The sequence below is a fragment of the Numida meleagris genome, chromosome 6 (assembly GCF_002078875.1).
Source record: "Numida meleagris isolate 19003 breed g44 Domestic line chromosome 6, NumMel1.0, whole genome shotgun sequence".
In the NCBI taxonomy this organism is placed as follows: Eukaryota; Metazoa; Chordata; class Aves; order Galliformes; family Numididae; genus Numida; species Numida meleagris.
This window is the reverse complement of record NC_034414.1, coordinates 58,380,546-58,392,868: the sequence shown is the minus strand read 5'-3', so window position 1 is coordinate 58,392,868 and position 12,323 is coordinate 58,380,546. Positions and strand designations below refer to the sequence as shown.

The window sequence follows — 12,323 nt, the reverse complement described above, 5'->3', positions numbered from 1 at the left end:
CAGGGCTCCGAAACGCGGGGCTGGCGCGCGGAAACCCCTGCTGCTAAAGGGCAGCAAAGATGCAAAGCTCTTTTGAAAATGGAGCCGCTCTCATTACGATATCCAAATGGGATGCTTGGAAAGCTTGTCCCACGCGCTCACCCGTGGAAATATTTACCAAAGCTTGCCATTGTTTTCTAACAAAGTTTATTTTTCCCATCAGAGAGTTGAAAGGTTTGCACTGGGCAGGTTGCCTGGCTCAGCCTGCGGGTGCTGGGGGGAAGGCTCCTCGGGGGGGATGCTTTGCTGGCCCAACCTGCACGGCCCCACGTTGGTCTCGTTGGTACGGATAGCTGGGAATCATCCGAGGGGGGCACGAGCCAGAGCCAAGCTCCGGGAGTGTGTCCTGGGCAATAATCGCTCAGTCTGCAGGGACTCCTGTTGAAAGGGACAGTAGTGCTGTGGGGATCTCAGTGGTCATTTCCAACCTGAATGATTCTGTGATTCTAAAGCTGTAAAAATCCATCCGTCTTCAGCTCTGTGTGAAACTGAGGACGTCAGCCCTGGCTCTGTGTGTCTCCAAGCATGTTTGTGTGGTATGGGTGGATGTAGCTCTGGGGTAGGAGGAAAGAGGAGAAAAAATTCAGACAAATTCGTTTAACAAGATGAATAAGGAGGAAGAGAACAGGAGGATATAAATGACCTAGTGCAACATGAAGCAAAACGTGGAGACGTACAGCAGTGGCAGATAATGAAATCCATCCCCAAATGAAACCTTTCCATGGGATTTTGAGGGATCTCAGCAAGATTTAAGCAGGAACTGAGGAACTTGTCCCTGTGACAGGAGGCAGCTGCTTTTTGCAGGGGAATCTTGTGTGTTGGTGGAGTTGCACATGTTCCCTTTTGGTTGCACGGCTACCTGCCGAGCTGCGGGGCTTTGAAGCACTTGGGTCTGAAAGTGCCTTTCATGTAAGGAGAGCCCTGTGCAAACGTGGCAGCCAGCCAAGCAAGCCTGCGTGCCGAACCCAACTTTTTGTAGAACTTTAATAATGAAATCAAGGCTGGAGCCGTAAATCACTGGCTTACTGTCACTGCAATACGCTTCTTTTCGAGCGATCTCAGCTGGGACCACGTGAAAGCTGTCGGTGAGGATGTGAGGGCCTTCACGAGCCTCAGAACGCTCAGCTTACCTCTGTGTGCCCACCAAAAAGGGAAGGGGCATGGTGGCGGGGCTGGTTCCTGCCTTGTTTTGGGAGAGCAGGCTGGGCTGTAAAGCGGAAAGGAGCTTGGCTCACACGGCGCTTGCTGTCATGGGTGGTGTGGGTGCCACTGAGTGAAACCACGTGGAGGTCGGAGGCTGATCTGCACGCACAGCGCCTTGCACACTTGTGCCAGGAATACACGGTGTCGTACGCCGTATTTTATTGAAAAAGTGATGGCTTTTTCGATGGTGTCATTTTCATACGAGTCAGAGCTTCTGGAGAAGTCTTTATCTCCTCTTCCCTCCGACTCGGTTACATGATTTCCTGCTCTTAACCAAACACTGCAGCTCGGGCTGGGGCTGCACCGTGGGTGTCCTGGTTGGGGTCCAATCCTGGTAGATGCTTTACAAATGCAAACGGTGCATAAGCACCCGCATCGACCTTTAGGATCAGATCTCATGTCCGTCCCTAGCAAGAACCAGCAGGGGACCTTTCAGAAGGGTTTAATAAAGCAGTGCAGTAGACAGAGACATATTACTCCGTCCACCTGTTTGACAAAAAAAAATACATTGTTTTATACCCTGAAGCAGGGGTTTTAATAGTCCTTCAACAATATTTTGATATAATCATCAACCACTATAATTGCCCTGGATCATCTTGTCATCTTTATAAATGCCTGCTCCATTTTTTCATCATGCTGGACCAAAAATGTAGTGTGGCAATGAATTACACAGGTCTGTTTTGTGCTGTATGTGTGCTTAGCCCTGGAAGTTTACCAGTAAATAAGAGAGATGAAAAATCCACTTTAGAGGGAGGATTAGGCCAAAATTTCAGCTTCCTGAAGTGAAAGGATCTGAGAGGTATTACGGAACACCGGGATCAATGGGAGGTTGGCACAGGTATGTTGTTAAAAATGGCACTTTCTGCCCTTTCACATCCACAGGCTCCTGAAGGATTTGTAAATCCTTGTCCTAAAGGTGCAAGAGGAACGCATGCCTCCTACCACCTGAACATTACCTGTGCAGATGAAACACATCTCTGGGCTCTGCCTGCAGTCAGCAGGGACAGAGCAATCCCTCACAGGGAGGGACTTGCCAGGGTGTAGCTGAAGGTGGGTGGTAGATAAGATGAATTGGCAATTTGAAACCAGAACACGGAGAGATTTCACATGATAGTAAGCTCTGCTTCCTCATATCAAGCCTGAGCTGGTGCTAAACCTTCTAACAGCCATTGCCTTGGACTGTTTCAAAGAGAGAGTCCAATTCAGTGCTTCCTGTCCCTGCTGTTACCTGGAGTTATTTTGCAGTGCTCTCATCACTCCGTGCTAATCTTTGGGATGCTGCATTGCTGCACTGTCACTGAGGAGCAGTTAGAGGTGTTCCTGTGCTCAGCACAGGAAGGATGGACCCAGCAAAGCGGACTTTTTAATTAGCCCAAGTTAATTATCTGGTCTCCCAGCAGGTAACTGAACTTGTGGCGTAGCCCCATTCTTTTCCACGTTCCGATGTGGCACATAAGCAGCCGCCAGTTGACTCCCACCCTTCCTGCTCCTGGCTGAAGAAGGGAAATCAGCACCGATGGCACTGAGAGCAGAGATGTGCTCTCACAAACGTGCACGTGTTGGGCTGGCAGCAACCAGCGTGGAGGGATGGATACCACGAGGCCTCCAGGAACTGCTCATCCCCAGGCTAGTGTTCAGCAGCACGCACGTGGCATTCATCAGATCAAATTCCATCCCTGGTGGCACCACAAAGCTGAGAGGAAGAGGCTCCGTGTTACAGGAGCGTTGCCACATGGTGCTGATTGCCTGTAGGGTTTCAAGCAAGGAAATACCAAAATAAGAGATGAGAGCTCCCATGGTTTTGCATTCGGTTCGCAGTAGACATTTGACCCTTTGTGTGCTGCGCTGAGCTTCATTTGCTAGAAACCTTCGTATCTCTTCTAAACGATCATTCTTTGGTTTCAATCAGTGGTAGTCAGTGAATGCGCTGCTGGATTTTTGTTAGTGTTTGCCCGGTGGGACAGGTTGTAGTTAAGTGAAATGCATGGTGTAAGCAAAGAGAAAGTGCTGTATGCAAACCATAATTTTCATGTACTTACTGTTTGGAGTGCTGATGAAAGGGATGTATCACAGCGTTTTTATCACGTCGGCTGCTCTCTCTGTCTCACTACCTGAAGGGTGGCAAAGGGCCCCCTTTCATCTGGAGGATTATGAGGCCATTATGGTAAACAGCAGCACCCGGTTGGGTTGACATTGTTGGTGCTTTCATCTTTTGTTCCAAGTTTTGAAGTGCTCTTTGTGGTTCTCTTGTTCCCTGCCTGGTGACTTAATGTTTAGGGAGAGCAGGGAAGAGCAGCTTCTTGCTGGAGTTGTTCAGCAAAAGCCATTAATGTGGGCGGGGAGGGAAGAAGAGAGGGGCCAGCTGAGTGCTTCCGCAGCCCCAAGGTTGGGGATGGCCCTGCAGGTCTGGAGCTCAGTTCTGGCAGCACGGAGGGTGCTCAGATCCCTGCTTCTGCTGCTTTTTCCCAAACAAATAAGAATGAAATGCGACATGCCGCCCGGTTTCATACCTCTAACCCCAAAACAGGAGTCCATCCACAATCTAATGAGAGAAATTGACACTGGGGGACTTAGCAAAGAGACACCGACACAGTCAGTGTGCAGCATGGCTGGTTTCTACCTGCACTTCTAGCCAAGCACCCAGCACTGCCACCTTCATGCTGGTTTCCTGAGCTCAGTCATTTACTCTGGGGAGTGCCTGCAGGGCCTCGAGCATGCAAGAGTGAAGCAGGAGGCTGCTCTGTGCTCTTAGGGGTTTCCCTGGCTGTGCCATTGCCTGCTTTCTCCTTCCCCTCCTTGTGCTGCAGCCTCTGAATGCAGGCAGAGCCAGATCCTGGTGGGCGAGTGCCAAAGAAAACTCGTAGTTTATAGCCAAGTCTCACGCTTGCCTTTATCATATTCTTTTAATATCGAAATAAGATTCGTATATAAAGCAGAGCACACAAGAATATATCTCTAGGAACGGTGACAGTGAAATGTCATTTTTGGATGGAGCGTTTTTATTTCATTTTTAGTCTCACCTTTTTTAGTTTTCTATCCCCAGATTCTGCCCAGGATTTCCAACCTATGGAGATGTATGCCCATGTTTATTTAGTGCTGCTGCTTTTTCTGTGCTAGCAGTATGGATTTAGACATCGGCTCATCCTTGATGCGGTTCAGAAAACGCCTTCAAGAAAAGCCCTAATCCAGTAAGGGTGGATTCCTCAGTAAAAAAATAGAGCTTAGATTGCAAGAATAAAGGAGAAAAGGGTCTGCACTGTGTTCTGCTGCCTCCAAGCATCCAAGATGTTGTCCTGACGGAGGTGGCTCCTCTTGACTCAGCAGATGCAGCTCAAACTCCACAAATTCCTCTCTGTTTTCAGCCAAGTCCCGGGATGTCTGTCAGGGAGGCGGGAGGATTAGGAGGGCTGGTTTTCAGCGGGGAGGATCTGACTTGAAGAGAGCAACACGCTTTCTGTGCCAAAGGAGATTGTTCCTAATGCTTTTCTTCCAAGGTTGAAAATCCGGTGTGCTGGCACCAGTCCCATACACCATACATTCCTTCCCAAGCACAGCCACAGGGCTGTCCTGAACAAAAATCCCCACCTGCAGTTTGACAGCCAGGGAAAGGAGATGCCTACGCAGCAGTGTGCAGGGCAGGGTGAGGAGCAGGAAGATGGGGAACCAGCCTTCCCACAGGGTTTGCTGAGAGCTCAGTGGATCTGAGTGCGCTCGACAGGACGGACATCGCTCCTCTACACCTTCCTCTCCCCCTTGTGTCTTGCAGCATCCCCTTCAATTAAGCTCCTGGTGGATGACCCGATCGTGGTGAACCCTGGGGAAGCAGTCACCCTGGTCTGTGTGACGACAGGGGGGGAGCCAGCCCCCAGCCTGACGTGGGTGAGGTCTGCCGGCGGCCTGCCCGAGAAGACGGTCCTCAACGGCGGCACCCTGACCATACCCGCCATCGCGTCGGAGGATGCTGGCACCTACAGCTGCGTCGCCAATAACAATGTTGGAAACCCCGCAAAAAAATCCACCAACATCATCGTAAGAGGTAAGCTGAGCTGGGAAACCAGCGGCCTTTACTGCGGAGGATCAATCAAACCCTAATCGGGCAGGAGAGCTACGTGCGCAAAGGGGTGTCTTACCTTTCCAGACGCATTTCTGGTCATTTCTAATGATGCATGATATGAATCGGCGCTGGTTTCAGATAGCCTGTGGCTCTTGTGGTGAGTCTAAAGCCTGTATTTGGACCAGGGGCACTGTGGTGTCCCTTTGCACCACAAAGATGCAGCAGGTCTCCCACTCAAACCAGAGACAAATGCTTGCCAAAGGCCACCATGGGCACTGCCTGTGGTGGGAAGACCTGGCCATCCTCTGCACACCCCCTTTCAGTAGTGCGCTCCAGGCAGGGGCCACGGCAGAGTATCCCTCCAAGTGGTCATGAGCTCCAGGAGGTGCCATTTCCCACTTCACCCTTTTCCTCCTCCTCATCAGCTGAGTGCGTTACCGAAATGAAGGCCGTTGTGCATGCTGTGAGTCTGCTGCCATCAGATGACTGCTCCCTGGGTAGGAGCTTTAGATTAGTATCTATGCTTTAATTATGCAAAATAGTAGGAAAAATGTCTGTCTTAGATAAAAGGAAGAGAGGAGTGCTTGCAGAGCAATTACTGCCAGGTGGAAAGAAACTCTCCTCACTTGTTTACTGCTTGCTGGATAACCCCAGGGACGCGGCCAGTTGGTTTGAGGGAAGAGTTCACTTGGCTGGTAGGCATCATCTGAGTGGATGAATCTACCTGAAGCAAACAGTTCATCTGAAACTAATTTCCTATAATCTAATCTATGCCACTGAAACATAAACTCCCACGCGATGGGAACTTTAAATAACGCCATGTGATTAATCACACTCAGGAGAAACTGCTACATAAGGAGCCAGTGGTGTGAGTATTTTACAAGAGCCATAACCCCTGTTGTCTTCATGTTGCCCAACATATTACACTCTTCAGCAGGATGATGAATTGGAAGCTATTTCTGTTCAGGGGGTCGGGGAGAGAGTGTCACATCAGCCTAGGTCTGCAGGAGTTTATCAGGAGAAGTCCACAGATTTATTTGTAATACGGTATTTCCATTTGATTTTTTTGACATTTGGCTTAGGGGGTTTGTCGTCAAGAGGCAAAAGCAGTGTTGTTTCAAGAACACAGCATCGACATTAATTTGCCGTGATTTACAACGGTGATGAGGTTGTGAAGGGAAGATGGGAGTGAAGCACTCGCTCGGAATAAGCAAAGGGAGAGGAAAGGCTTTGTGTGAAAAGAAATGTGAGCATTTTAATTGACCCAGCAGACAGCACCGGGGAGCCCAGAGGAAAAACCAAGTCCCTAGCTCCCTGCAGATACAAATTTCATGAGTCATAGCATAATAATGATATGCCCTCACATTTTTATTTATAGAAGCCCATGCCTATGAGATGCCTAGGAGCTGCAAGATGTTGAACAAAATATCATTAAAACATTTGAGGAAGGCTTTTTTTTTTTTTTTCCTTCTCTGCTGTGTGCCTGTTAATTCTGAGAAGGAAGCACCACAAGGAGCACCACCCTGTCAAATCCTGCACTGCAGCCTCCCACTGCACTGCTGCCGCTGTGATTTTTCCCCCTCACGATTATTTCTGATAAAGGGAAGGACTGACTTTAAAAAAAACCTCTTTTTTATTGTGGCCTTATATTTATATTTACTAAAAGGAACGTTGAGTAAAGCAGCGAAATACGAGAGAAATTCGTATCCGAGTCTGGATTTTGCTTTGCCCCTGTGTTCCTTAGCACTTCGCCTGCAGCTCATTGCTTCTCTCTCTTTCATCTCTTTTTTGTTGTTGTTGTTTATCAGAATTTTCACACCGCAGCTGAGGAGAAAGGAGTATTTACTTGAAATGGCAACTAAGCCTTGCAGGAGAAGCATTTGATAATTGGAGTTTGCAGCTTCTCTCAGGTTGGACTGCCGAGCCCAGGAATAGACAATAATCCCCCAATCTTACATAGATAGGAATGTAAAGATGTAAAAAGTGCCATCAGGGCTTGGATTAAATTTGTTCCTGTTAAAATTCACTAAATTTCACCATGCTTTTATCTGAACATGCCTTTTTTGTGTGTGCTTCATCCCATTGATGCTGCCTTATCTTCAGGAAGCTCTGGGCATTTTCCTGTCTTTGTGGCTGACTGCCCAAATGCATAAAAGCCCATCACACCTTCCTTTGAATCCATTGTGAATGATGCCACATGACTGCCACACGTTTAATTAAAAATAAAATCAGAGAGGATCTTTGAAAAAGAAAGAATAAGTACCTAAATGTCCAGGGTGTAAGTAATTGGCTTCTGGGAGTGCTGTGAGCTGCTCAAGCAGCAGAGGGGTAGCAGGTGCCACTAATGGTTTTGGTGCATTGCTCTCTGTTAGCTCCCAGGACCTACCTGCAGCTCTCTAGTGTGCATAAGCATTTCATGTGTTCTCTGTTTTTTGGCTATTACTCATTTTCCTGCCCTCCCAATGAGCATGGAGTGGAAGATTTTTCCAAAAGCAAAATGGACCAAAGCTGCCATTGCAACAAAGAGCTCATTTAGTCATAACCATCTCTTTGGGTGTTGTTCTCTCTTTTGCCCTGTATGCTTTAAGCAGGAGATAAGTAAAGGACTTGGGGAACGGTGCTTTTCCAGCTGGCACAGATCCCTCTGTACCAAGGTGAAGTCACTTACCTGGTGAAGTCACCATTTAGTGGGAAATGCAGTGAAATGCAGCCGTGGTGAAGAATGTCATTATCAGTTTAGCCAAAATTACTGCAAAATGCTATGTTGCATTGAAGAAGTTGTCCTCTGTCAAGGTGTCTGGGTTAAAACGGAGATAGAGGGAACGCTATCTCATTTCAGCAGAGCTGGCTGCACACCAATTCTAATTATGAAAGTTTCTTTTTGAGTATTGTCTTTAGATTAGTGAGTTCTTTAAATGATTGCAAGGCTGCTCGCATTTGAGTGTTGTCGGGTGTTCTCATCAGTGGCATCTCCACTTCCTGCTCTCAGGCTGATGAGCAGAGTAGCTTCCCATAATGTATTTCCAGACAAAACCATTTGAAAGCAGAGGAAGCTCTGAGGGTGTCTTGATTCCTCTCATTTGAGTAAGACTTGATGTTTTTCTCCTCTTCTTTAAAAAAAAATAAATAAAAAAAAATCTCAGGTAGCAAATCAAATGCCACCCCATCCGGACAAACAGAGCTCCTTTCGACCTTGCAGCCTGGTGTACAGATTTATTGCTCCTCCTGCTTGGGTGATGTTCTGTTCTTCTGACTTTTCCCCTGTAAAGGTATTTTTCTCATGTAGGGGAAGTCGTTCGTCATGAAGGCCAGGAAGGGGGAAGTCTGACGTACTTATTTCAGAGCGCTTTCCAACTCTAAGTACTTGTGTTGGATCACTTTCATCACGAATTTGTCACTATGTACTTCTGTTAGTTGCAATTCGAAGTAAACTATGGTTAGTCTTCTTACGCATATTTTTTAATTCCAAATAAACAGCAAACATGCAGTTTGTGTCTCACGACCCTTGGACCAACACACATGGTGACATGGATACTTCCTGATGTCCCACGCGGCCATGGCACTGCAGAAAGGCTTCACATTATTGTCAGGAGCTCAGCAGTTAAAGGCTTTGTCTGTGATATGGCCCCAGGCTCAGTTCCTCCTCCTGCTCTGGCATGAGATGTTGGACATCCAGCTTCTCCTATGGCCCAGGAAGCTCTTCTGGCCTGGGAGTCTCTTAGACTTTGCTCTCTGAGATATTTAATTCCTTAAAGATTCTTCAGTGTTTGTCTGGAGAAGGTACTGCAAGGTATTAGAGTAGTGAAAAGGTAATACTGACCTTGAAATCTTCAAGATACCACATAAGAATGTTATCGTCACAATGCAATTTTGTCTTTGGGTGACAATTTGGGTGTCAAAAGAAGAAGGAATCAAGGTAATCATATGCCTACACCACAAGACACAAACTGGTACTCAAATTATGAGAACATGGAAATAAAAATATTCCAAAGATGCTGTGAAGAAGATAATGAAAGAAGAATCTCTCTGTAGATACCAGGATGTCACTGAAGAACGAAGGGATTTGCTAACGTGGGGTGCAGGGTGGCTCTTCTATCCAATAAGAGAGCAGAACTGCTGGGCTGCATCTTAGGAAAGCATATGTGCATCACACTAGCAAACAGGTAGAGCCAGAGCAATGTTTTACAGGTCTTACAACGTATGGCACTGATATTATTTGGAAGGATGTCAACATACACGAGCTCAATTTTTTTGCCTCCTCAGCAAGTTCTCCCATTACCTTCTTTAAACAGATTCCTTCATCTCATTCATTGCAACTGCAGCATTATTTTAGTGCCATTTGACTCTGAAACTGTGACTTTTCCTTTCTTTGAAGTGGAAGCATAATGTGTAGAGTTAATCTTTCAAAGGGGTGGGATTCCCTGTCAGTTTAAATATAAAATAATAATTTTAAATGACCTGTGCTCTACATTAGCACAAAAGCTTTTGCTGAACAAAAAGCACTCTGGAGAAATGCAATTTAAGGCTGAGATTGCTGGAAGTACCTATCCCATTATGTCTTTAAAAACTATACATGAACTATGTAATAGTGATTGCTAAAAGGAAAGTGAAAAAAAAAAAAAGACCAAGATTGTGAAATAAATTATATTTTTGTTGCTTTTGTATTAGGTTTAAAGTAAAAAAAAGGCATTGAAATGTGGTATTTCTGATGTGCGTGCTTGCACTCCTGGTTTCCCTCCTGCTTGCCCACTGCAGCTCTATTTATCCCATAGCTTCTTCTCTGGAATTTCCCTTGTTGGCTTATCATAGAATCATAGAATGGCTTGGGTTAGAAGGGACTTCAAGGATCACCAAGATTCAACCCCCTGCTGAAGGCAGGGCCACCAACCTCCACATCTAATACTAGACCAGGCTGCCCAGGGCCCCATCCAACCTGGCCTTGAACACCCCAAGGAACGGGGCATCCACAGCCTCTCTGGGCAGCCTGTGCCAGCACCTCTCCGCTCTCTCGGTAAAGAACTTCCCCCTGACATCCAACCCAAATCTTCCCTCCTTCAACTTAAAACCATTTCCCCTTGTCCTGCCATTATCTACCATTTCAAAGAGCTGACTTCCCTCCTGTTTGTAGGCTCCCTTCTGGTACTGAAAGGCTGCAATGAAGTCACCCCGCAGCCTTCTCTTCTCCAGGCTGAACAAGCCCAGCTCCCTCAGCCTGTCTTTGTAGGGGAGGTGCTCCAGCCCTCTGAGCATCTTCGTGGCCCTCCTCTGGACCCTCTCCAACAGCTCCCTGTCTTTCTTGTATTGGGAGCCCCAGATCTGGACACAGTACTCCAGATGGGGCCTCACAAGGGCAGAGTAGAGAGGGACAATCACCTCCCTGTCCCTCCTGGCCACCCCTCTTCTGATGGAGCCTAGGATACCATTTCCTTTCCGAGCTGCAAGAGCACACAGCTGGCTCATGTTCAGTTTTTCATCCCCCAGGACCCCCAGGTCCTCCTCTGCAGGGCTACTCTCAAGGATTGCTCCTCCCAGTCTGCATATGTGCCTGGGATTCCTCCGGCTCAAGTGCAAAACCTTGCACTTTGCTGTGTTGAACCTCATTAGATTCACCCAGGCCCACCTTTCGAGTCTGTTGAGGTCCCTCTGAAGAGTGAGCGTAGAGCATTTGTGTGACATAAAGTCTAAAACGATGTCTCTGTGTTTGTACATCAGCACCTTTGCTGCCGCTCCTGAGAGAACCTCCAATGTTGTTAATAATGGAAATGAGAGCAGGGCCCCCAGAGGCTGGTGCCCAGAGCTAGAACAGAGGTATGGCTCACAGGTATGTGCCAAAGGTGAGATTTGGCTTCTGGCAGTGCATGGGAGAGTCAGTGTCCATAGCAGCTGTTGGGTGCTGGCTTGCAAAGGAGTGCTGTGTCCATCTGAAGTGCTTGATCCTTGGCTGGTATTGATAGGGTAGGGTGGGGTAGGGTTTGGTGGGGTAGGGTAGGGTAGGGTAGGAATGAATGAAGGGAAGGGAAGGGAAGAGGAAGAGGAAGAGAGAGAAGAGTTGGAAGGGGTCTTCCAAGATCACCGGTCCAACTGCAGTGAGGTCACCTCTCAGCCTCCTCCGAACCAGAAACCCAACCGAAGTGTCCCCACCTCTCCTCGCAGCATATGCCTTCCAGCCCTCTTACCAGCTTTGCTGCCTCTGGACACTTTCAAGGACTTGAAAGTGAATTTGAATCCTTTTTATGTTGTGGAGCCCAGAACTGCAGGCCATATTCAAGATAGAGCAATGCCAACAGCAGGTATAGGAGGAGAATCACCTAGGAGGTTGATGGAGAGCTCTCCTGGCTCCTTCAGTGGGTTGGAAATAGAGCAGCGCCTGTCCTGGCTTTCAGCATCCACTGATATTTGTGCTTACTTGAGGACTGACTAAAAGCAAGAGTGATTTCTCGGTGCCAAGGTTTGAAATTCATATTTAAGAGTGTGAGCCCTCCTGGATCATGGAATCCAGACATCTTTATCCCAGACATCCATCTTGTCTCATTTCATCTCTTGCATCGTTCTTTGTTGGTAACATGACTAACGCCAATTTCAGTAGCTTTCTTCCAGTGCCCTCTCAGCTCGCCCCAGGAGCCTATTCCCATATCTCACCGCTCAGACACTAAAATCCTCTCTCACTGCCAGCACAAGCATGCCTGGGGTGGGTTTGCCATCTCTTGAAAGCTTTGCCATCGAGTGACAGCAGGGAATGATGGGCTGAGATGGATGAAGGGCTGTGCTTTGCTTTCACTGTGCCACCACAGGGCCTGGGTGCCTTCACCCACCCTCCACACTTTCCTCCCAGCCCGCCCACAGGAGCCAGCACTGCAGGCATCTCACTGGGGGCTCCTCCAGCATTTTAAGTAGAAGCAGAGTTTCCTCCAAAAAAAAATCACCGGCTGGTTCTGATTGTCTCACCAAGAGGTGTCCCTGTGACTGGGCTTGAACTGAGACAAGATGCTGCCTAGAAAAGCTGATCTCACGGCACGACCAGTGCATT

General features: G+C 47.7%; 1 protein-coding gene across 1 annotated transcript in view; it reads left to right on the top strand.

Moving 5' to 3' along the window:
- The window catches only part of MDGA2 (MAM domain containing glycosylphosphatidylinositol anchor 2), a 209,742-nt gene that overhangs the window by 70,531 nt on the left and 126,888 nt on the right, over positions 1 to 12,323 (top strand). Inside the window, exon 6 of the mRNA XM_021403380.1 lies at positions 5,009 to 5,278. Within this exon, the coding sequence (XP_021259055.1) occupies positions 5,009 to 5,278 (270 nt within the window). The remainder of the gene's footprint in view (positions 1 to 5,008; positions 5,279 to 12,323) is intronic.